The 26,264-nt window shown below is 40.5% G+C and overlaps 1 protein-coding gene across 1 annotated transcript in view; it reads left to right on the top strand.

The window, feature by feature from the left end:
- Positions 1 to 1,872: 1,872 nt before the first annotated feature.
- tanc1b (tetratricopeptide repeat, ankyrin repeat and coiled-coil containing 1b) overlaps positions 1,873 to 26,264 on the top strand; it is a gene marked incomplete at its 5' end in the record, with an annotated part of 80,582 nt that continues 56,190 nt past the window's right edge. Inside the window, 2 exons of the mRNA XM_079230737.1 lie at positions 1,873 to 1,933; positions 19,972 to 20,178. Coding sequence (XP_079086863.1) covers positions 1,873 to 1,933; positions 19,972 to 20,178 — 268 coding nt within the window. The remainder of the gene's footprint in view (positions 1,934 to 19,971; positions 20,179 to 26,264) is intronic.

The raw sequence follows: 26,264 nt of genomic DNA on the forward strand, positions 1-26,264 counted from the left end.
CTCTCATTTCCTTTGGGTTAACCTGAGTGATGTTTATTGTTACTGTGGAGATGAACAGCTAGCTCCCACACAGCAGTGAGCAGTTCTACTTACCACGCAAATGTACAACACTAAGCCATATTACACTGAACTACACTCTTCTGTATACATACAGATGGGCACAGTCTTCAGATCTGTTTCTACCTTGCCGCCATGTTCTTTGTTGAAACAGCTGCATTCTTAAGAATTACATTAAATCCAGTTCCAGTAGAGCTGCTCTTTACTTAAATCCTTCCATCTGACCTCCCTGTTATTACATAAATATTTCAAACGAAATAGGCTAAAAACATACCAGACTTACATGACTAAATTACATTACATGTAGATTATACCACAACATGAATTAGTCAAAACACCAATCGGACAAAGCTGGATCGGTCAGTAAGAGATGTCTTTCTTCAGTGCAGACTACTTAAATGAACTGTGTTGACACTTTAGCATGGTCTTGTTGATGCAAGTCTTCCATGTCAAGTTCAGGTGTTACTTGGGAAGGGACCTGCCTTGAGAGAGAATAACACAAGGTCATGGTTACACTGAAAGCACCTGACCTTCCTGATCTGATGATATGAGTGAAACCAGTTATTCCACAGAAGAAACCAGGACTATTAAGTCATCTCCAGAGAGAGGAGGATGAATTGAATCTGCCAGACCTAGAATTACATTATGAAGCCTCTCAGGGTGGATGTTATGGGTGGGATATTGAATTAATGTTTGGCAACTTTAAATGAAATCAGTTTTCACTACAGACTGATTGAAGGGCATTGATTCGTAATCTTGATTAAGGCTCGGTGGAGTTAACCTCATGAAAAGCAAATTATTTCTGAGCAGTCAAGCTAGGTTTGAGGTGCAGAGGCTCATCAGGGATTTGGTCCCTACATCTCCACCTCCAATAACAGATTCAGTGGAGGCTCTGCTTCACAATGTTTCATCTGGCACCATCAAGGAGGAAAAGGGCGAATCGATAGCTTCTCTGTCAGGAGCAGAGGAGGACCTAGATTTTTATAGCCTGGATCTTGGGGTTGGGAATTCAGTGTGTTTTGTTTGCAGTAGGCATACCCTTATTTGGTTGAAACCATTCTTTTCATCGGAAAGATTGCTCTGCTGCTATTAATACAGCAAGTTAGCAACCTATAATGTTGCCACACAAATCCCACACAAATACGCATTTTAACTGCTGCTGGTTTAGTTCAGTGTGTTTTTTTTTTCCATTGTAAAATGTCATAAGACTATAAATAATTCCAAATTGAAACAAGCACATCCAGGCATATCCAGGCTGTACCGGCAGTTACCGTTTGACTCTAAGGATTCAAAATGCACACGAGCTCGAGAACAACCATGGAAAAAGGGTTGAAACATTCAAGTTCATCCACATAGCATCAATTACATGTGGAATTCAAGGTATTTGACAGAGTGTTTTCCTGCATAACAAGATAGGAGATGTTGTCCTTTTCTGTTTAAATATTAGAGCATTCTTTCCATGCGCCCCTCCACTGATGACCTGCAGGATTGGGAGTGCTGTGGGAAAACTCCCTGGCGGGTGCCAGCTAAGCAGTATGAAATGCGGATGTAGACTGTTTTTCCATTGCTGTTAGATTTTCTAGGACACATTTTGTTTTTGTTTGTTTCGTTCTGGGTAACATAAATACTTGCATATGTAGGTCTTTGAAGGATTTTCTTATTGACAGGTGTGAATAGAGGAAATGGCCTAATTTGTACTGTTTTGGATGAGTGACAATAGAAACATTTCTGTTGTCTTGTTGGGCTTTGAGTGACTGATTTTTTTGTTTTCTTTTCTCCCAGGGGCCCTACAGAGAGGCTTTCAGGAATCTTGCCATGTTCAAGGCAGTGCTGAAGAAGAGCAGAGATGGAGGCAAAGGGAGCAAGAAGGATTCAGGTATGTGGAAGATCAGGAGGAAAAACGGCACGCTAGGTTTCTTGGAACAAACATTCCCCACCCCAAAGGCTTAGACACAAATTGTATTCAGAGGCCGAAGTACACTTCATATCATCTCATTTCTGAAAAGGGAAAGTTTACAAGGTAAACGGAGAACTTAAATACAGGTAGGGTGACAAAATAGCGGTGGTTGTTTACAGCTTAAAAAGAAAAGTCCTCCAGTTCTTAGCTTATGACACAATTGTAAGCACTGTGACCATAACTGAAATGATGTGGGACAGTACATGTATGAAAATGTTGTTGCATGTTTTGTTTAAAATGTAGCTTTGCACTGCAAATGGGTACAACAGGCCCAGTAATGATAAAGACCTAAATAGTCAGTGTGCAGTGTGATAGTGTGCAGAAAATTAACTTTGTCGGCTCACAGAAGCCCATTGCATCTAAATCACTCAAAATCCATTTAACCACAGTTACGTCTATACCTGTTGATTCAGAGCAGAATAAAGTCCATCTTTCTTCGATTTATTTTTGACTATAGAAACAACTCGGCCATTGTGTCATATGTGAACGGTTTTCTTTTCCTTTGGAAATCTGCATTATTTCCCAACATGACTAAACATGAGTCACGCTCAGCAATACATTGTTGACTAGTCTCTTGTTCATACATCGTCCCCCTCCACTGATCTCTCTTTACATAGCATACAACCATTTATATGTAGTATACTGCATCTACCAGCCTAGACTTGATTTATAGCCTCAGGACTGGTTTTCTGGTAGTCGGGTTCAAACAGTTACTGTACACAATATATTCATATCTCACCCTTGTGCTCTTTCTCCATTTGGCTCACGTGATTGTTTCACTCAACACTCAATGCTGAGATTAAAGGGGAAAAGATCACCTCCCGTCATCTCCACTGCTCTTCAGCCCAGTACAAAGGGACAATTGAGTAGTGTGAGCTTGTATTGTTTTGTAATAATACTCATTATTTATTATATTATCTTGACTATATTGACTATATTATCTTGACTATATTCCTTAAAACACTCAAGTTATATATGGTTATCGATTCCATATTAATACACTTTCGGTAGGTCATTTTTATTAGTCAGGTATGAAATACGTTTCATTCACTAAAATTTGTAATTTGCGTTAAAAGTATTAAATTGTCACCCTGTGTTTACTTGTCTGTTGTCCTTGAAGAGGAGAATTTGTTCGTAAATTCAGATCCCTCCTGGGATCTGAGAGGAGATTTGTCACACAGAAGCCCTGATGGGGAAGGCTGTGTTAATCAAATTGGCTACACTGCAGTCTAGTTGATGGTGTCTGAGACAAGATAGTACCATATTGGACATAAAATATTCACTGCACCTTCTGCAAGGCTCGATTTCATTTTGATCCCAAAGGGTTTGGGAAAGAATGTTGTTTTGGAAGTAAATGTCTGCCGCTTTGGAGTTTTATTCTCTAGTTTATTTTACATAGTTCTATCTTTCTGCCGTTTTCAAAATTGGAATATGGTCAAGGATTTGTTTACTTTGGTTGATACAGGTTTATATATGACAGCTGGTATTCATCTTACCAATTTGGTTTGTTTTTGCAGATGAATGAAAATGTCATTCATTAGTCAACCACATTGCGTTGGTTCAGACGTGTGGCGTTTCAGACTGTACAGATTTTCCTTCCTTCAGAAAGACCAGAAGTACAAAGTCCTTGTAAAATATAAAAAAAATCAGTGGGAGGAAAGACCTTGATAATGGTATAATTGCAAGATATCTCAGCATATGTTGCCCATGACATGGTGGCTATGGACTGGCGGCTACTTTAAAGCAGTCAAGGAAACTTGGCCCCTATGCAAGATACCGCTACAGTCATTAGCTCTCCTTTGGGATCATCCCATTGCCAAGACCACAAAGCACACAGTTTGCTAATTTAGTCCTCTCCATCATGTGGTCCTCCTAGATCCTTTCTCTTCCTCCTCCTTCTCGCTTGCCTCCTCTAGACTCAGTCTGCAAGGAATCTGTTTGGAATTGGCCATTTTAATCCTGTTTAAGCACTTCTTCTTTTTTATGGTCTGCCACTCCGGAAGTGGGATGCTAGTTTGCTGTGGCCTGTTGCCTTTGATGTCAACATTTTTTGAGAGAGGTTACATTGCAAGTAGGTCTCACTGCAGTTAATAGATTTGGGACCTGGAGGCACAAGAAGATGATTATATTGTAAAGAACCAAACAGTGTTTTAATTGGTGTTCTCTTTGATGATCCAGGCCCCTCAGATTTTACTGCAAATTTCACCTATGACTTCTCATTAATTCACAGCAGTTTCTGGTTTGTAGTTCATTACAAAGCAAAATGCTTTTTCCAAGTTGGTAGAATGGTTTTAGGACAGTTTACTGTCATGAGGCCAGTTTGTATGTACTTCATCCTGTTCTCCTCTTGATCTGTAGTAGAATAACGGTAATAATATTGTGACATTTTAATATTATATACTGTAGGTGGAGGCTTCAAATATGATCCGTGGATTTTCTGCCTCTTCCTGCACGGTGATATTATTGATTTTATGTTATGTTTTTGTATTTTTGAAATTGTGCAAAATAAAAAAGCCTATAGTAAATATAGGCAGAAGAAGTGCTGTTGCGGCAGCTTAATGTTATTTGATGTAAGGGTCCAACATGAAAACACATGCAGACTGGTCTCTCAGGCAGGCAGGGCCATAACAGTTCACATTGCATATAATTACTAAGTCACATGTCATCAATTGGTTCTTCTTTTCAGCTTGGATTTCGAAAGTGAATGGGAGTGAATATGGGCGAAATTGGATTACGGGCCACTCAATTGCTGCATGCCAAGTGAAGTTAAACTTAAAGCTATGTCAAATCCCCTTGACTTGAAACACTTGAGGAAAAGAGGAAAAACCTGCATTTTTCCAACAGGATTTCATTTTCTTCTAGACGAAACTTGTCTACTAGTCTTTCTTTTTAAGATCACTGAGACCTCACTGCCTTGAATAAGGTACACTAATACTTACTGCTGCTTCGGTCCTAGGAGCTTTTTCAGTCAGTATCTGTTCATGATGCGACCCACAGAAACAGCATCTTTGACTCAGCTTTAATTGCTGTGTGTGTGTGTGTGTGTGTGTGTGTGTGTGTGTGTGTGTGTGTGTGTGTGTGTGTGTGTGTGTGTGTGTGTGTGTGTGTGTGTGTGTGTGTGTGTGTGTGTGTGTGTGTGTGTGTGTGTCGGGTAATGTTTCTGAAGGCCCCCCAACCTGAGATTACAACTTGATGAGCACGGTGCCTCGGGGCAGCTGCCAGACAGTTGTCTGTCTGTTGTGGGTGACACAGTGTTAATCACACTAGCAAGCATTGCCGCGCACTCTTTGAGGCTGATAACAGTTTCAGCTGTTTATTCCGCCACACACACACACACACACACACACACACACACACACACACACACAGGCCATGTACACACAAACAGATATGCAACCTCCAGTTGGCAGGGTTTGTCGTAGCTTGTTTTGCAGTACGAAGACAGAATGCACCTGTCTGGACGGGAGGCAGGAGTCCTGTTGTTGACCTGCCTGCACAGAAAAGAGGTCTCGACCCTACGGCCCTGATGTGAGTTCCCAGCAGTGTATCTCTACAGAGACAATGATTGTCCTGTTTGGCATGCTGTCAGCAATGACACGGGATATATTTTTCAGATTTGTGAAGTGTCAAAGAATAGTTCAACTAGTTTATTAACCATTACAATCAGAGCGAGGGGAAAAGGATTTCTGCAATTATTTACGCCGGCAGTTTCCTTTTACATGGATGTTAGATCGCCTATTTGATAACAACTGCATCTACACAATAGTCCCATTTAAAAGGTGACAAATCTGTGTTCTTTTCAAATGCAACATGGTTTACAGCTGAAGAGTGTGAACGTGTGACCCCAGTGGGAGATGTTTTTTCTCTCTCTTCAGACAGAAAAATATAATGAGAAGCAAATGGCTATAAGACTTCGACAATAACACAATACTGATTCGCTGCCTCACTCAATTTTTTAAAGTCTGTTTTAATTTTTTTAAAGAGTACATTTTTGATTCAAGGAATCTCATTTAGATTTAGAAGGGAGCGTTCATCATGTTAAGGACCCATTCACAAAGTGTGTGTGTGTGTGTGTGTGTGTGTGTGTGTGTGTGTGTGTGTGTGTGTGTGTGTGTGCGAACATTCAGACCTGCACTCTGTTGCCTCAGCTGCGGTGACTGGTACATGCTGGCTCTGCAGTTTCTGAGTCTTTGGTGTTTTCACATGAAACAGCAATTTGTTGCCGAGGGTCAGACAACAGCAAATAGGTTACAAAGAAGGACTTTGTTTTGTTTGTAGGAATTCATATGGTTGCTGAAATTTGAAGCACTCCAATGATGATGGAGTTAGTATGATACACCTGTATGCCAAATTTACTTCAGGGGGTGGACTCAATAGCCCTGCAATAAATTCTTCCTTTGTAAGGCTTATAATGCCGAAGCTTTTATTGAGCCTGTCAGCGGAGTGTTGATGAAGCTAATACACATTTTTTAAGCGATAGTTCACGCTGTTGTGTCATTGTCCGTTGTGGTTTAGTTGGGCAGCTGACAATACAGATTTCTGTCGCCTTCTTTCTGTTTTCTATATTGTTCATTCCCTCTCTGTGGGGACACAGTTAAATATTGCAGCTGACATTGCAGAGATTCATTTCCTGTTGTCTTTCTTCTTTCTCTTTCAGCTGCCCTCAGGGGTTTCACATGTGGAATTTTTACTGTTATGGGAAGCATCCCTCTGTAAACAATGACCACAGGTGGTTGGCAGTTATTTATCCAAACAAAAAAAAGAGCTTTTGATGGACAGTTGTTTGTAAAAACAAAAGCTGTTGTATTAGTTAAAGGGCAATTATAAAATTGTAATCACATTTTTGGGGGTCTTTTTTACAGTTGGTGCAGCTAAAACAGCTTTTTTTCACACACTTTTGTTACCCAGGATTAATCTAGCAGTTTAGTTTCCATTTCTGTATCAGAAAGTTTCATCTTTGTTCAAATGTGATTCATAATTAACCACATGCTGTTCTTTGAGAACACTCAGCAGACGAGCTTTGGCTCGACAATTTTCTCTCATCCTTTGGTTTCTTAAATGTGTGCCAGCCACTTGTCAGTTAGATGACAATTTTTTTTAATAAGGTTGTCTAATTTTTTCTTTTATATGTTTCTAGTCTGAGGTGCAGTCTTTCAACATCAATGTTGGAAAAGCTAAACCGGATGCAGCATCACAGTGAACTCTCTCCCTGGCATAAAGATGGTGGCCAACCATCCCCTCAGACATTAACAAACACTACTCGGTACAGAGTCTACCCTCTGGTCCTCGTGTCAAACTGCCTGTGTTAGCCTGGGTCTTCTCCAAGAACAGCTGGGTGGCAGTATCCTCTCTAGCAATATCTACCGCAGCCATTTTGAGACACGCTCCCTCCTTGTCCTGTGGCTTGTCAGGGAACTTAAAGAAAACTCCCTCACTGTGTTCTTCTGTAGTGGGTGGAAATTTTTACATTTATTTTGGAATACTGCTCTCGTACCAAAAGTGTGCTTCGAGTGAATGTGGAATACATGGTGTAGTCTGTGGATAAGACAGCATGGTAACAACAGCAAAGGAAACATTTAGTCAGTGAAAGGCAGTGTTTGTGTACTTAACAATCTTGATACTAAAGCACGGAAACAAAAAAATAAAATGTAACGGAAAAAAGACAAACTCTTGTTTTCTTAAATTTGGTGTCGCAAAATGAAATGTTGTGAGTGCTAAACCAAGACAGACAGACAGACAGACAGACAGACAGACAGACAGACAGACAAGATGCACACAGTCAACCACAGGATGTCTAGACCACAGATTACACACAGTATGTGACCTGTGCAGGACAGGAAGACAAACTCCACGTTATGCCACACACATTCACACACACGCAGATAGAGAGCGACAGAGACAGTGAGAGAGGCATGCAACCTCAAGATACAGTATTAACATCCTTTGATTACCCATAATAACTAGTGCTCAGACCAGAACCACTGACTCCTTTTATCAAAGGCTCAAGGTTTTCCTTTTGGAAAACACTAAGTACTGAAAAAAACTCTTAGTTGGGTTTGCCTTCAGTTTACGACTTGAGCTTTTAATACTAAGTATTATGTGATAAATAGATCTTTAAATCACCATAAAACACCATTATATCCATAGGTTACCATTCTATAACCCTCTTGTAATTTTAATTAAAAGAAAGCTGGGCTAACAATTGTGAAATGGCTTTTTGCCCCTTGTTTGCTATTTTTGCTTCCAGTCATGTTTGTCTTGATTTCCATGCCCAGACAGTTATGGTAGGACTTAAGATGGTGGAGAGAAAAAAGAATGCACCTGATCTACAAAGGAGCCCATTGAGTGGGTATCAAAGCACTGTGCAGCCAGCAGGCAACGATTAGCAGGGCGTAGCTCGAAACCACATCTTTCACTTGCACACACACACACACACACACTCACACACACACACACACACATACACACATATACACATACAAACACACACAAACCTCAGGTGTATCCATAGTAGACACTCCCTGTCTCTAAAGCAAAATAAGGGCTCTCAGGAAGGCGGTGGACCTGGTCGGCCAACCTCGCTGTTTTCTGTTTGCAGAGACTTTGATAACAAACATTGGGACCTGGCTACATTTCACTTTCACGTCACATGACTAAAGGAAAAAGGCTAGCTCATCACATTTCATGCACAAAATCTACCTTTGGTTGCCAAACAATCCTAAAAGGTATCTATGCTGCCTGACCTATTTGTACTGATTTTATATTGGTCTTATGGCACCTTTTGTTTCACATGTTAACAAGAAAACTTTTATAATTACTTGGCATAACATGAATAAAAAACAGAAAATTATTAAGTGTTTCTGACAAAGGACTAAGGGCAACATCAATTCTATCAATTGTTTTCTTGCACAGTCAAAGTCACATGTCAAAAAATGTGGCCTATTAGGTGGCATTAAATTACATAATCAGTTGTTAAAATCAGTCTGAATTGCCATTTAATTTCCATTCAGCCTGACATTGTGTTCATTTTAAGCATTGTTTTTCTTTTCTTCTCTGGTTATATTGTTAATTTGCCATAAGCAATCAGTAGCAAGTGACTTATCTGTCTCGCTAATGGTTGCTGGGAGCAGTTAACGCTTTTCACATTGATTGCAAGCTGATTTTAGGAATTCTGTAGGTCGACCTACAATAACCTTTACAGCTGCTTCAATCTCATCCACGCTTCTGTTTATTTTTCTATCACTAGTTTTCACTAATGAAGGTAGATATGATGTTTTAAATTGGATTCAGATTTGTCCCCAGAGGTAATACTCGTTTTTCTTTCTGGTAATTTGATATGGGAAAGTTTTGCTTGAGAATTCCACTCTACCTAAATCTATTGTTGTGGCTCATTTCAGTGTTAATTAGTCTTATAGGGGTTGTTTTAATTTGAACTGCAATTTGCATCCCAATCTCCTTTTCTTGGGTGATATTCAACAAACAAGACATGCGTACAAGCTAAATGCACTAGCTAATGGTCAAATCTGGCACTGCTCTTCTTGTCCAGTGGCTCCTGATTGGGAGGTATTTGGAGAAATGCTTCCATGGTTCCCAGTGGTCCACTGTCAGCCCGTGACCACCCTCCATTACCCTAATTTGGCTCTCATACACTTCGCATCGATGGTGCCTGTGACCTTGGAAGTGTGTGTGCACAGCAACGAAAAAGAAACAAATACACAAGGACTCGATGGAGGCAGGGGTGATGTAATCTACCACACAGCAACACACCAGTCATGGTCCCCCTCTTATCCCATCACCCACCCATCTGCAAATTGTTTTTGTTGCCACTTCAAAGAAGAGGAAAAACAGTTTATCAGTTAACATGCCAGGGAGTTTTTAGATGGTCTTTGAAAAGGCGATAGTGGCTGCCATGGCAGTTCATTGGCTGGAGAGGTCAGCAGGCCACTGGTTTTTCTAATTACAGCGTGACCTGCCTGGGCAGACACATTCCTCCTGTCTGATTTCCCATTTTGCTTTCATACCTTTAACATAATTTGCCTGTGATCTGAAGGAGCCCTTGAGGTGTCCCTTTTTATGCAGAAGGGTACGCTGTCACCAATAGGATGTATGAAGTATGAGCCGTTCATTGCCTTACTTCTCTGTCGTTGACTTTGATATTTTTCCAAGAATTTTAAGGGTTGTGCTTTTCTCATTTCTGTCTATGCAGACACCAAATCATGCTGTCACACAGTCTGACTTTCATAAAAGTCTGTGTGGGTGTCTAAGGAGACCTCGTGGACTTTGGGGCCCCTTTCTCTCTCCTCTGTCCTACTCTGTGCTACTCTTTTCTGCATTTCTGAACACAGAGACTCTTTTTTTTTGTAATCGTGCCTGCAGATGAATGTCTTGCCATTCTTAGCTCAGGAGCATTTGAGACTGGCTGAACTAATGATCTCTGTTCCTTTATGCCTAGCCTCAAAGGAACAGGAGATAGTGCTTATTGCAAAGAGGGGCCTTTTGCACAGAGTACCCCCTCTTCATATTTATATATCTAATATTTTGAAGGTGACATTTCCAAATCAATATTCCTTTGAACACAATTGGTGAAGCTTACTTATGTCTATCTAAAGCGGTTAGAGCAAGAAGCCTGTTTAGTGTCAGAAGAGGTAATTAACTATTTATTACCTTATTAATCATGCCATTAACAATCATGAGAACATTCAAATCATAATAGTTGGAAAGTAAGTTCCTATAAACCCTCTAAGTGCATGAAATGAGGCAAATGTGATTGATCCTAAACTCACACAGATGCACCATTAACGAAGATTTTCAAAGATGGTACATACCTTGCAAGATTTTCCCTGGTGCTTGTTTGCTTATGGGATTAGGTTCTTTGGAAGGTCTGGCCAGCCTTTGTGCCACATCCTCGTCCATTTGACGTTACTGAACAGGCTGTTGTCCAGGGGTTAGTGGTGTTCTCATGACCTCACCTGGCCCCAGCAGAAGCTCTGCCTAATGATCTGTGCTAATGGCAATCCAAATCTGTTGTTAAACCAGATCTCCAAGGCAACGTCGGACCACACTGCACTTTTGCCTGGAATAAAATTTCTGTCTCAGAGCTGCTTTATCCATATTTTTAAAAGATAGGAGTGGACAATTGGAAGTGGAAAATGGCAAAACTGAGACAAATCTGAAAATGTGGGACAACAACAACAAAAATATTTCATCTGGCTGCATTTGTGACTCTTTGAAGCAAAGTGGCCCCAGTGCTGTGTTCCCGGTGTTAAAATGATTGATCATAGTATGGACAAGTGTGCTCTGTAATCCATCATCCATCTGTCCTTTGCTTAGACTGTACCAGATGCGTGTAGAGGGCATTGATGTAATTAACCCCATGTAAAACCCATGTGAGGCATTTCATGGTTTCACTGTTGAAGCATCAATGCAGATGATGCTCAACAACTATTAAAAGAGTCCATGTAGCAGTGCTTTTTTCCCTCCAATTTGAGACTTTGTCATTGAGTTAATTAATCACCATGATGTGCTTAGCCTGTTGATCAGAGATACAACCAGAACGAAGCATAAAAACAACATTACAAACATGAAAATCTAAAAAAAGAAAAAGATGGATAGTGTGTGTAATGCTGAGCGCCACTGTACTCGCCCTTCTTTACAAGGCCTCAATTGTTGTAGGTATGCACTCAGGTATGTGAAGAATGTACAAACTCATGCCAAGTACTTCAAACTTAGTTGAAAAGTGTTAAAGCACGGACAGCAGCTGACTCCCTTTGACCACTTGAAGGGCTTTGATTAAGATTAGGGGTGTTGGGCAAGAATGGATAGGAGGAGAGACGGTATATTGAACCGTGCGCCCCACTTGCTCAGTGTCTGGTATTCAGGAGGCCTGCAGAGAGACATTCATTTCGGGACCTCACACAAGATTCTGCCTGCATAATATCAACAACTCTCCAGGCAGGAATGTCAACGGTGTCATAATTTATTCCAAATCTCTGATGAAACAAGGTCAAGCCCTTTGCAGTTCAACATTTCATGGATGGTTAAACATTTGCATTTGTGCTATGTGCGCTATTGTCCTTTGTCTACTCTATAATATGCAAACATTAAACCTCGAAAATCTATTTATTAATTTAGTTATTTGTAATTGTACTGTTTATTGTATTGGTTATTCTTGTTTTGTTTTCTCATTATTAGCTTTATGTTAAAAATAAATCTAATCTAATCTAGACACCATTTTTGCACACCTGCTCTTCTCTGCATAGACTTTTCTCAGGTAGGTCAAGCAGTTCATCTGTATTCATAGCAATATCCTCTTACTCAGTGAGAATGGTCTAATTAAAATCTGCTTCACTTGACTTTTGTACTATTCTGTAGCACACTGTATTTCTCTTCTGACAGTCCCTTTATTGGTCTTCCTAGTGCTTTCCTGTCACATATCTGGACATTTCCCCCAGCCACTTAAATTGTCGATTTATGAAAAGGAATGGGAAATGTCATGGTGCTACCCTCCTCCTCCTCCTCTTCCTCCTCCTCCTCCTCCTCCTCCTCCTCCTCCTCCTCCTCCTCCTCCTCCTCCTCCTCCTCCTCCTCCTCCTCTACTTCTTCTCCCCAAGACACACATACCCCTCCCTGTCAGTCTCTCTTCCCCTGGGGCCGGTGGGGAAGGCATTCCAGAGCTCAGGCCACTGCAGAGTGTGCATCAGAACGGAAAAGAGAGACAGGCAGAGTCATAGTGCTTTGGATTCAAATCATTCGGCAGTCTTGCTTTGCCTGCAGCATCTTTGCGTTTGCATAAAGCAGCTAATTTGTTCTCATTATCAAGTGCGTGTGAATATGTGTTGAGGGTTTCGGAGCTGCAGGAACTGTTCCTGTTTCTGACAAGCTAAAACTAAAGACCCTGTCAGAGTTGTTTTCTCTCCTCGGGGGCCACCAGCATAGATGAGTAATCCTCTGAAATCCACAGGAGAGTTGCTCTCGACACTTGAAGAGTTAATGGAATTTGATTGCTGCAGACAAAATTGACATTTCATGGTAGAAAATATGCCCAGAGGAGGCACGTGGAGCCGTCTGTTCATATACTTAATATTCAATAAACAAGAGTGAAAAGAAAAGAAAATCAAATGCTGCAAGGAAGAGATGTCATATTAGTTGCCTTTTATTCCCTAGATGCTTAATTCTGCACCAGCAATGAAGACGGGTGGTCAGCAATGTGCAAGTTATACAAGGGGAAAAAAAGTGTGACAAATGTGTTGTAAGAGACACTTAGTTTACTTTATTATTTATCATTTAAATAAGTCTGTGTTTTATAGCCTTTTGTCTGCCTTATAGAGTATTTTGACTGTTCCTATGGCTACTGCTGACTCAGTGAAGTGGTCTAAAATTAGAATGGCCTCATGGGAAAATAACTGACGTCTATTTCACAGACTGTCTGTATGGCTTTGATTAACAGAAGTTTGTCTTATTTTTTTTAAATGTCTTAAATGATTTACAAAGTTTTGAACCAGACAGATTTGCATCTTATTATCATATTCAATCTAATTTGTCCTTCATCATCATAGTCTACTTGTACCGAATACCTTCCCCCATGCTGTATTCCTCGTTGTCTGGCTCTCGCTCCTCCCTGTGGGTTGCTGTGTGTTAACCATGACAGCTTTTGTGAGACTGTCACCCTGGTCTCGGAAGTACACAGGGAATCCACATTGGCATTCAGTCTAGCGGGAGAATTCCCTCTTTGGTGGATTGTCCTATGGTCATCGTGCTTTGTATGTCGACTGAAAGAATCTGCATTAATTATAGCCTTTTTCCATTTTCTCCGTGGTCCACACAATTAACTAGTGGCAAGCTAATAGAGTATTTGTGTGTGTGTACAATGTATGTTTCTGGAGAGAAATTAGAATAGCATCATGGATCATATTGTTTATATAGACTTTTCAAGTAAAACCAGCTTCTGCAAACATAGTTTAAGTGTAAGTCGTAATCTTTGTGGCAAGCCAAGTGATTTGCATTGAATGCTATAGGCAGTGGTTAAACTAGCAGAAACACTACTGTTCTCGCTCTGCAAATTATTGTCTTTGGCATGTCAGGATTTTTGAGACTTTGCTACATTACATATTCTTGCATTTTAGAATGCAACTTCCCATTCAGAAAGGCGCAGGGATGTGGGTCAAAAGGTCAATTTGCATCATTTAACTCTCCTACCCTCCCCTTCTCTTGGGTTAGACACAGGCCGCCATTTTCCAATTTTTGCAATGCGTTTTCTTTGAAAAATAATGTAATTGTATTCGTGTTTAGATGTCATTAACTGACTCCAGTGAGAGTGTGACTCATTGACTTCATGCTTCTTCAATGAATATTTTGTTTCTATGCCCCCTGTCGTTTCGGAGGATACTGCAAAGCATTAAGCGTGAATGCCTTTGTGCATGCTTATCTGTGGAGGCAGAGTGCAAAAAACCCCACAGGGAATCCGGGGGGTCCCCCATTTTTCTGGAACTACATTTATGAATACATGCATTGCAGTTTAAATAATGAATATTGCTGGACATTGTATGCTTTTAACATGTTCACACTCGACTAGCCGGGACTGGGTCCGCCTCTGTTTTGAATGCGTGGAGTCTTCAGCTTTCAGAATCCGTAAAGTCCAAACTATGTCTCATTATGAAGTATTTTAACAATACAGTCGTACAGATTAACCTTTGTAAATATACAAGCAAGTTGTGTTCAAAAGTTTGGGATAAGTTTCTCGTCAATCTACAATAGCACACGAGAGAGAGAGATAAAGGGGACCCCCCCCCAAAAAAAAACATAATCCTGTTGAGGTTTTCAGGGGGCCTCAAGTGTCAATCAACACTAGAACCCCCCCCCCGAGACCCTCTGTATTTTGTGGAGGCCCATGCCACGGTGTCTCGCGGGAGTAAGCATTAAGTGTTAGTTGCCAATTTGACAGGTTTTACTCAAGGACACCATGAGCACAATACTTTCATTAAAAGAAAACACTGGGGTGGGATTTAAGGCAGAGCTGCTGTTATAACGCGTTTCTGTTATTCTGTACACCGCCTTTAAGTAACTTTTGTAGTCTAGCGTACAGTTTACTATACAGGTCTATTATTTTATTGGACAGTTCAGGCCTCTGTTGGACAATGGAGAGGGTCTGTGTCTTTCATGGGGGATTGCATTCCCTCACAAGGAGTGACGAATCACATGTCATTGCACAGATTTACTTGAGAGGCGAAAGACAGCATCCAGTTTTATACCCTTAAAAGAGTCTGTATCTCAAAGCATTCAACGTGAACAGTGCCTAGCATGCTAGCAGGATGAAAAAGGAGGATGCTTAGGCTATGTATGAAAAAAGAAGTGAGTTTTTAATTCATTGTGACTTTTATTTGATGTGGAGCCTGGACAACTATTCACTACACATTGTAATCAGAATGCAGACACGTGAAGTTCATTATCAAAAAATAAAAAGTGCACTTTCAAACACTGCAAAAACCCTCATCAGCCTTAAGTCTGATAAGAGTATGCATTATTGTATAGTACAGTGTTTCCATCTGGATGACATTACTGCAGATGTAGAAGCCAGTGAAACGGAACATTGGTTGGAATAAGCGTTTACGATTGACTCAAATTGACCTGCTCAAAAAATGGATTTGTACTTTAATGTTTATTTTACTAAATCAATGTCTTGAAATAATATTGAACCATTTTTTATGGGTTGGGCATGTCCTCATGGGCTCTGGCCCTTCACTTTGATGAGGACGAAAGAGCATACAAGGGACTGTAATCATTTTTACATCATCTTGGGCCAGCACTGTATAATTAGAAAGGGTTGATTTCCTTGACCACAGAAGGGCTTGAAATTGCAGGCCTTGTCCCAACCAGGGTTTAGGAAAGTAACTGAAATAGCACTGGCGAGTTTCTGTCCTTGTGTCCCTCTGCGTTGTAGAGCGTCTGTCAGATGGCAGAGCAATCACCGTGACACACTGCAGCCTATTCACCAGCACTTGGATGGCCAGCTTTTATGTGGCGCCTCTTGTTTTCAGAACCAACTACCAAAATTACAACTTTGTCATAATCTCTTTAGCATGCAATATGCCTGAAACCTGTATCAGCCACGGTCTGCTGTGCAGCAAGTGAACACTCCACTGGCAGCTTTTCTTCTAGATTCTGCTGGTTTGGGAAAAACGTTTCTCCTATACAAGTACACAAGGAGAAACGTGTTGCACTGCACCAGTTATCATGCCGAGTACAAATCACAAATAATACTAATTCCATCATGATATCTTAAATGTTTTCTTTATTTGTCAGGTTGCACACAAAAGGAAACGAATGATGCCGTCACAGAAATTGGTCTTTAGACTAGTTTGACAAGGAGGAAGGGTTGCATCTCAGGAAGATGTTCTCCTATTATACTATCTGCCCTCACACAAGGGACAAATAATCCAATTTCAAATCTATAGACTAAAAAAACACCAGATATTCAAAGATGAAAATATTTAAATATTTGATTGTGAAAAAAACAAAAAGCTGCCTAACACGCTTAATGCACCACATGACGTGAGTCACCAGATCAATTTGGACACGGTGTCATGGACATAATGCGCAATTAGTTTGAGCCTATTTTTTGTGTACAAGTATTTAAACTAAAAAGTGGCCATTGACAGCCCTGAGACACTTCCCTAAGGACCCTTCAAAGTGTCAGTTTCAATATGGATGCAGGTCCCCCTCAGGTCAGGATAACGACATGTCCTGGCCTTGACTAAGTGACCTTTGGGCCATTCACAGGTTTTTCCATGTCTGGAGGCATGCAGAGGTGTCATTGCAACCTTTCCGCTTCCTGTCTCTGGCATTCTTCTTTGTTTAGGAGGCTTTTAAAACACAGAACAGCTTTGTGTCCCCTGTGGCGAGGCAGAGGCGTGGAGAAAATAGGTCTCTGTTTCTGATTAGGCCAGCAGCCCAACAACACTCAGTCCCCGAGGAGAGAAGCAGGATGCTAATGGTAGCTTGCCTCTTGTCGTTGAGTCTTCGGTGATTTCTCCAAACCTCTGGCTGCAGACAGGCGTCAGACCTAATCTGCTGCAGTCTTCCCAAGCAGCACAGAAAACAGAACCAAAGCTAATTGTCATTACAGTGGTTCACCACATCTGCAGTTCTGTTTTAGCTGGCTCTGCTGACATATGGTCTGTATTATTAGTTAGGTATTACATGTTATCTTGAGGTTGATTATTCATACATTTTAATTTGTGGCCATGATGAGTGGGCAACTTTGATGCCGCAGAATAGATGAATTTGCAGTTTTCTGGCTCCAGTGCTAAAATGGACTTTCCATTCAGGTTTGGTTCTCAGTAATGCCAAACCTGTTTTTTCCATCTCGGGCTTGGACTCCTCCGAGCAAACTAGTAGCCAGGTTAAGTGATTTGCAAGCCTTGAGTTAAGTCATATGCAGAGACTGGGGAGCCATTTCTGTGAGGAGAAAAGTACCTCAATAGGTGAGACAAAATATGAGGGGAGGGAAGGAAATATCTAGTGCTGGATTTAAGTTTGACAGCAGAGAAGGTGAACTATAGCTGGCCTGGAAGCCCACATTATTTAGTGTAGGGCACAGTGAAGCCATAGGAGAAATCTTCTAGCTTACATTGCAAACTAGCAGATTTCTGAACAAATAGATTGTATTGCACACCGCCGAGACTAGTTTAACAGGTTTAGTTTTTTTCTGTTTTGAATTCTTTGAGATTATAATCACACTGGTGTTTTTCATGGGAAACACAACAAAGTACACTTTCATACAGATTAGAGCCAGCATGAAATGTGGATTTCTTGTTGAGTCCTAAACGTATCATTATTGTGTTTGAGAGGTTAGTTGACAAGGGGCACAACTATTGTTAAGATCAATGTTGATTTGTTAGGCAAATGTGCAGCAAATGTACTGCAGGAGAAGTATAACCTGTTTTTTCCCCCACAGGTAAGGTTTTCTCCTTCAAGCCATAGCCCTGCAATCTGAGGTTGATACAGCTACTAAAAACTGTAATGAAATGCAATGTGGGCTCTTCAAGCTGCTCAGAGTTGATTCAAATATGTTGGACTTTGAGTTCACATGTGTTGGAACACTTTTAAGTATTGCATTCAAAATACCGGGCTATGCTTTCTGTTTTTGTTTTCATACATCTGCTCACTATTCACTCAAATATTGTCCTATTCTTCAGCTTTGATGTTCCTTTTTTTGCTCACTGTAATGGCAACTAACTGACAATTTACCCAGTAATCTTCAAAATTAGCGTTATGTTGAACATGTACAAGCCCTGTTGATGGGGAGTGCTTGTTTCCCAAGCTGGGATTGATCAACATTCTGCTGTTTTCCTGCAGAGAGAGAAATACAATGTGGATAGAGGCGAGATGAAGATGAATGACACCTGCCTTTTGAATAAGTGAATTAATTAAATGAGTTTGATGACACATTTTGGTCTTTAATAACTTCAAATACTTAGACAGGAACAACCAGCCAGTGTGCTTAGTGAATCACATGTTATCTTAACTCAGTGGTCAATGACACAGCCTTATTTACTCCACTAACTGGATGTCCTTCTCATGTGCCCCGATGGCATGAGAAAGGCTCACTGGCCCGTGACCCTCGGTTTAAAACAATTGTGGCCCTGTGTTTTCAAGGATCCAGGTCCCTTCTGTTTTTTCCCACCTCTACCAGTCGTACTTGTTGTGGCCCCAGGGAGCTCCATGTGAGCAGTGGCAGATGTAGCAGTGTTTGCAAACAAGACAGCGACAGCAAGGGGCCAGTGCATCGACAGCTTAACTAGAAAGAAACTAGATGCATGGGGAATATTTTGTTCAAATCATTACATGGACTTTCTGTATTCGACTGTATGCTGAAATCAACCATTAATCGCTGCCGTGTAAGCTGATTTCTCTACAAGCCCATGGCACCTGGCTTTATAACATAGTTGCATAACAAGCAGCTGAGTACCGTACAACGTAATGCATATAGAAAGTTCTGTGTGGTTCTGTGTTAATCTGTGAAAAAAACATTTGATTCATTGAAAGTGTCCTTAAAAGCTTAAGTTTAAATATTTGCCCCTGCTAGCTATGATGTGTCGGTATTTTATGAATACTCAAAAATGGCATCCTGTCAGAACCTAGCAACAAAAATGGTTGCCACGCTTTCCTCTGAGATTTTACATTCCTGGTGTTCAGCCGCAGGATGGTCGTAAAAGTAAATGATTTGGGACATTGTTTCACTTGGGTCAGCTTCAAGGTCAGTTTGGTCATCCTTAGTTATCAAAACAAAAAGCTTCTGGTCTCTGTGTAAAACAAGTTTAATTGTTTTGCTATAATCGTCCTTTGGTAATTATATGTAAATCATCTCTTCAGATCAAAATACTAGAATTCCACAGTTCTCATTGAGTTTCTAGGTGACTCTGTTCTTTATAACATTGTGAAATTTTTATATTACATAGTTGGAGGATTCAATTATGCAGAGTGGGCTCTCTGCCTCTTCCTGTACTGTGATATTATTTATTATTATATTAACTATTGGCTGCAAATGTTTCCTCAGGCACATTCTTACTGTGTTGTTTTCTAGTATTTGTCTTATTGTTGAGCTCTTAAAACAGTGCAAAGCCCTAGAAGTCCTGCATAATCAACATTGTGAACACATACACAGTACTGATTAGTGTGCATTACAGCCATATAACACACATTAGAACATTGATCAATATTTCTTAACAACATTGTACCACAATAGCACTTTGGTGGAAACAGATTTAAAATTCCACTGAGCTCCATTTCCAAACTCTGCTCTCCACAAACTAGCACAGTAAGAGAAAAACATAAGCCGATGATGAGTGCGTTTTTTGTACTGCTTAAGCTCAATGCATACCTAATGTAAGGACTTTCATCATTGCATGAGGTAATATGAAAGCTATTTGTAAAATCAACCTTGTGTTTCTCCTCAACAGGGGATGTCCACAGCCACAGTGCCCAAAGAAGATTCCCACCCGAGGGAAGCCCTCAACTCCATGGGCCGGGCAGCGGGCACCCTAATATACCGGATGATGTCTTCAGATTAAGCCTTGCCAAGGGAGTGTCCATGTCTCTTCCGTCCTCACCTCTCCTGCCACGACAGTCCTACATGATGCCCTTACGCCCGAGCAAGAGGTCCCCAGGTACTGGTTGTAAATATATTTGAACGTTTCTATGGTTCCTGATGTTGTAGCTGTATTTCCAATTATTAAAAAACTCTCGGAAAAAAATGCTTCTGTTGTGGACCACACACTGCCATCAGTATTAACATAGACAAGATATATGTGCTGTAAGAATTTGAGTAAATCCAATTAATTGCACTCTATTTCAGTCTCAAATTCTATTCCTGTGCGTCAGGTGTTTTTGTACAGTAGTTGAACATCTGAAGCTTTGGTGCTCCAGGAATGCCGATCCCTCAGCCTTCAAACATTGCTGCTGCAGCTTTTAACGTAAACCTCCTTGAAACATGTTCAACATTTCTGAGTCATTGTTGCTCTTAAAAATGAAAGTTATACAGGAGGCAAGGTGATAAAGTAAAGCTATAGCTCGGTCGTTCTGGATCCCAGCACTTTGGCAGACGGGTTGCAGAGTTGCTCTTGTCCCTTCATTCTTGTATTTGATCACCTTGTGTCGATGTGGAGGTTTCTACAACCGCATGTGTACACTATACTGGCTGGTAATGGGCGTGTGTTTACACTGGATCTCATTGTCAGTCCTCCCGAGCTCCTTCTACCCACCATGTTGAGGACATGCTTGTCAGCAGCTGTGGGGTGCTTCAAAGCAGGGGATACCTTTGTAGCTGAACTTGTCTCAACCTGAGTCTTTGTATTCTGGAGATTTGGCAAAGAGGAGAGAACTTGTTTTAAGTGGTCAATGTGGCCCCACTCACATGTGGCACTCATCTGTGGGCTATCTAGCCTTTGTTTAAAGTGGTTACAGCTTTGCTCTGTTTCGTGTAAAGATGAGTCGATAGGAAGGGGGTATTATGGTTTCATCCGTATGCAAACTTGTGTTGTTCAAGTTCACATCCCGGATTATATTTTTTTTATCGTTGCTCAACTCAGGTTGATTCATTTTGATTTATTTTGAAATGCAATCACGCAATTTTCATCACATATTTGAAAAGCTAATATTGGACCGGCAGGCCTGAAATTGTGATGTAGTACATTGTGCCAATGTTCAGAGGAAAAGCAGATATATAATTGCTTAGGTATGCTTAAGCCCAGGTTTATAAAAAAGAGATTAAACAAAGACAAATACAGTTTGTAATAGCCAAGTAGAGTTGTATTTGCTCAACCAGCCCCCACACAAGGTGAAAAAGATCTATCCAACTACCTTAGGTGATACAGGATTTGTAATGACCATTTTAAAGCCAAAGAGAGTGTCGATGAAATGTACCTATACAGTAATGACAGGAAAGACAAGAGGTAGTGAGAGATGAAGAGAGAGAATAGACTGGGTTTTGAAGGTGAAAAGGACTCTGGGGGCGGGGGAAGGGTGACACTCATTAACAGCATAGTCCCACTGGGGGTGCTCTGAGGTATGGAAAAAGAGAAAAAAATGGACTGACAAGATAGGATGTTATGGAGGACAAGCGCGCAGAGAGGGTTGGGGGATGTTTTGTAGGCTCTCTCCACTGTCCTCACAGGTAACTGTGAAAACCGGTAGGGGGAGAGTTCACACCTCAAGTTAATAAACACATACTGCAGGAAATGTCTCAGCTCTGCGACGAAAACAACATGGGTCATAATGCTTCTCGCTGAGCCCCAGTACACTCAATTGTTGAAATGAGTGTGAGACAATTCATCGTCGTTATACAGATGTTCTGCTAAATCGTTGTTTTCGATTCACCCTGGATATCTAGCAAGAAAGCTGGAATGGTTTAAACCATTTCATCAGCATCATGCATACATTTATACTGATATTTGCAAAAATCTCATCAGGCAAAAGACAAAGTTTAAAAATATTGGTTATATGATATCACACATCTATTTGTTCTCCTTCCCATCAGTGATGCACAATGGAAGTGGTTTCACTGATTCAGAGAGCATTTTGTGGCCTGGCTTCATTTCCTGATACATTGGATAATATATTACAGTTTGGAAGACTCAAACTTAGTGGTTGTTTTTTTTCCATGAAAACATCACAGGGAACAACAGAGAAACATTGAGTTAATTAGGAGTGTGACGGATGCCGGAGCCACACAATCCTGGTGGCGTTGAGTGCCACAGCTTTGATCAGCTAAGCCCAGAGCTTAACCATGAAACACTGCACCCTGACATGTGTTGAGCAGCACCTAGGCTTTATAGTCTTAATAGTTTACAGGCACCATGAAGGCCCAGGGAGGAACATTTACTGCAAGAATGTAGCCTGAAAGGACCCATCTTGCTGTCCAACCCAGTGCAGGTCAAAGATCAGGCATTAAAAAACCTGAACCTCGATCTTAAGTGGGTAGAAAATAGTCGATGACAGGTTTTCAAAGGTTTGAAACTCCCAGCACTGTCTCCTGGGTATCTACACAGTGACCTCCTCTGGTTGTTATATGCTACTGGGCCATTGAGGGTTTGAAAGCATCTGTTGTCTTCAAGGTTGCACTGCTTGTAAAGATGACGCTTTTGCAGCTGTTGGAATGAGCACTTCAGAAATGCTCACCTCTCCATTCATATACATCCAAAAAATCTATAGAGCCAGACGGCATCCCTGAAATATGAGTTGGTGTACATAGAGGTGATTCTGGTGCTGCCACTGTATGTACATTATGTGTGACCTTTCTTTAGCCCCATGCTTTGCCTCCCTGCCAGCCTGTATTGGATCATAAAATAGCAATTCATATTAATTTATGGCTGTTATGGGCAGTGTATCATTTTAATTAGTATATCTGGAATGAGGCCACAGGGGAAATTGTCTCTGGTAGGCTGTTGTTGTGTATATGGAAATAGTTGAGTGTATTTTTCTTTGATAGGAGATTTGGTTTCGGAAGTTTAGAGGCTGATTCCTTTATCGATCAGCCAAGCAGGTCTGAAAATAACCACTATCGAGATTCCCGTTCACTATTCTGACATTATCTCCTTGTTATTTAGTCGGGTACATTTCTGTCACACGTAGAGCCAATGGGCCAGAATTACAAAAGTTATCTGCAGCTTGTAACAACCCCACAGCTTTTGTCTAGTGTTCTTGTTTTGTTTATTAACTAAGTACCATAACCATTCTGTAAAATGTGTTTTCTTTGAAATCTAAGGTATTAACACAGCAGACCACATAAAACAACACAAAAGGTAATTTGGTGGAATTTGTCCATAGTGTGTTTTCACTAAGCTTCAGAGCAATTATTAAAACCAATTCATAAATTCATGTCTAGTTAAACTGACATTGTCGAACAGAGACTTGTGTATAGGATTCAAAGTGATTTAATCCCTTATAACTGTCATCAATTTCTCCATAGCAATATATTATCTTTAAAAGTTTCTCAACACATCATTGTTCATATTTTCATCAACCTGTATGAGTACAATGCTCATCCATTATCATTCTTCATCTTCCTCTTCATTGCCAGATGAGTTAAATGTATTTTGCCACACCGTCATGAGGGTAGGAACTGTCTTCAAAGCCCCTTGTAGCCCCTTTGAGGTGAGCTCTCCTGAAGTCAACTCTGGGATATTGACAGTAAGCAGACAGCCCAGAGGGAATATTGATGCCTTTCTGAGAGCTGTAAAATACCTTGTGATGCTGCAAGAACCCTTTGAAAGGTTCCTCTGATGAGCACCCAGTGAAAAGTTATATCCAGTTCTTCACTTCACCGCACTTTGCTACACTCCAGCTTTGGCTGCTTATCACATGCAATCCCCCTTTTCATCTGCAGTGGAATCCAAAGTCACCTCCTGCCTAAGAGACCAACATGCATGGCTTCTTCCGTCAGTCCGTAGAATAAGGATGCTCATATGATGTGGTGGTGTCTGATAACTGGATTGTAAATTGTAAATGGTAATTGTTGTTATCTTTTGAAAATCTATGACCAATGTGCAAAGTGGAGATTTAATACATAATTCATACCAGCGTGTGAAACAGCATGTGTGAGATTAGTCATGACTATGTAGTGTTTGAAAAAGATTACTAGTTTCTCTTTGTTGTACAGCGCATACATTGCAATAACGCAGAGAGTATAAAGGCATTATGTCTTGCTGGGAATAGGGAATTAATCAAAAATGTGCACTTGCATTAAAGTCAACAAAACATAATTTCTTTTACAGTCTATTAGCTGTTTTGCAACCACAATGTTGAAAAGATGAAAAGCTTGGTCCAGCTTTTAACTAGTATTAACAAGTATATTTCATGCTCTCGATGAATAAGATTGCAACGAAGTTTGACATGCAGCACTTAATATGCCAGTCTCATCTAATATATTATTTTTCACTTTTGAGTTGAAGAATGACATTTTGGAACATAAAGAGGCCGTTTGTGAGACCGCTGCCATTCCCTCTGCTGCACAAAGAGTGCACACTCTTATTGAAAAGTTGAAATGTGAAGAAGTCAGAGTCCATCGTGAAGAATGCTGGGAAATCTCCTTGATCACTTCCTATAACCATGAACAATCCTCTCTTTCATTGGCATTGACTGGACATTGTAAGTTGTTGGTCGTAGGTATTCCACTGTTTGGTATGTGCGTCCATGTGCCGGCTGAGTGATAGCTGGCTGGTCGTGGATTCCTGAATCTCACAGTGAATACTGGTGAGTAACGAGTCCTCTGCAGTCACTGCTTGTCTGGCTGCTTTACCCGAGGGACACTATCTTCTCTTTGTTTTTCTTCCTGTAGCCCGTCTACTCGCATTCCTTTTGTTTGCTTGCTTTTCTTCATGTGTATCTAACATGCGTATATTTACAAAGACACACATTTACTGTACTTTTTATTGCTTAATTATCCCTCATGGAAACATTTCTGCAAGCTGAAAACATACTTTTGATAGACTGATTATGTGAACCTCATATGCCGTCTTTTTGAGGTTATCACATACAGTACACATTGAGTCAGCATATTTTACAACAGAATAGCAAACATCATCATAACTATCAATAAAAACACAACTGCAGAAAAATAAATGTAACGTTTGTTCAGAAAATAAGTACTGTGTACTTAAAAATAATAACAGCTTGCTCTAATAGGAACCATCTTGGTTTCTATGCTGTGATTTTTTTTATTTTTGGTGTTCAACCCCTAATCTACTCTTAACCATCCCAGTCTCTTTCTTTGTCTCAACATACCTTTTAATCAGTCGTGTTGCTTCCCATAGTTAATGTGAATGTGAATACATTAGCATTATGAATTTTGCTTCTAAACTCTGGTGATAAGTAAGAACACGTCTCATTTCGCCTCTCTCAGTGTCCTTCAAGGGTCATACATCTGACACTTTCATCTCCTCGACCTTTTCATGCCTGTTATAAACTGCAATTGCTTATTCGTCAGTGCTTCCGTCTAGAAGGGCAGAGCGGTTATGGCCCCGTGTTAAATCTTGAGATTAGCTTTTGAATGGAAAAACAAAACCTGCATGCTTTGTCTTTCATGAGCTCAGACATCAAAATCTTGCTTCCCTGTATTATCATCCCTCAGATGTGGCCTAAAATTACCCTTGATAGCCAGCAACATGTTTGTTGTATCATGTGTGGATCCTGTGTTCCTCTTGGCACTTTGTGCAAACCAAAACTGAATTTAAGCATATGGTTTCAATTACTCAAACTATGCCCCCTGTTTTTAGATGAAATGCACTCAACAGAATATATTTGGCAGTGTGCTTTTGGTCCACGATATTTACCTGAAGAAAGTGTGTGTCTCACACACAGCCCTCTGTAGACCACTCTAATTGGAGCCGTGTGACTTCTGGGTAATAGGTTGTGCCTGACCATCCACACATGAATGGAGAGTTTCATGACTGACTCTTTGGCTTTGTCTGCTGACTAACAGGCTGCACTTGGATTGCTTTTGTAGATATTGGATATAGTATGTACTAGGGCTAGGCGGTATGGAGAAAACCGAATATCAAAATATCGATATTGCATGGTTGCCACGGGTGCTTTTACAAAATATTTAAACAATGCGATGTTTGATAATCATTGATAATGTGAATATAATGACTAATTATAAAAGGCATTGTAAGAGAACAGCTATTTATTCATTTACATATTGCCCAGCCCCACTATGTACACAAACCTCACGTGTTGGAAACTTAATCTTAAGATT

The sequence above is a fragment of the Taurulus bubalis genome, assembly GCF_910589615.1.
Source record: "Taurulus bubalis genome assembly, chromosome: 15".
Taxonomy (NCBI): Eukaryota; Metazoa; Chordata; class Actinopteri; order Perciformes; family Cottidae; genus Taurulus; species Taurulus bubalis.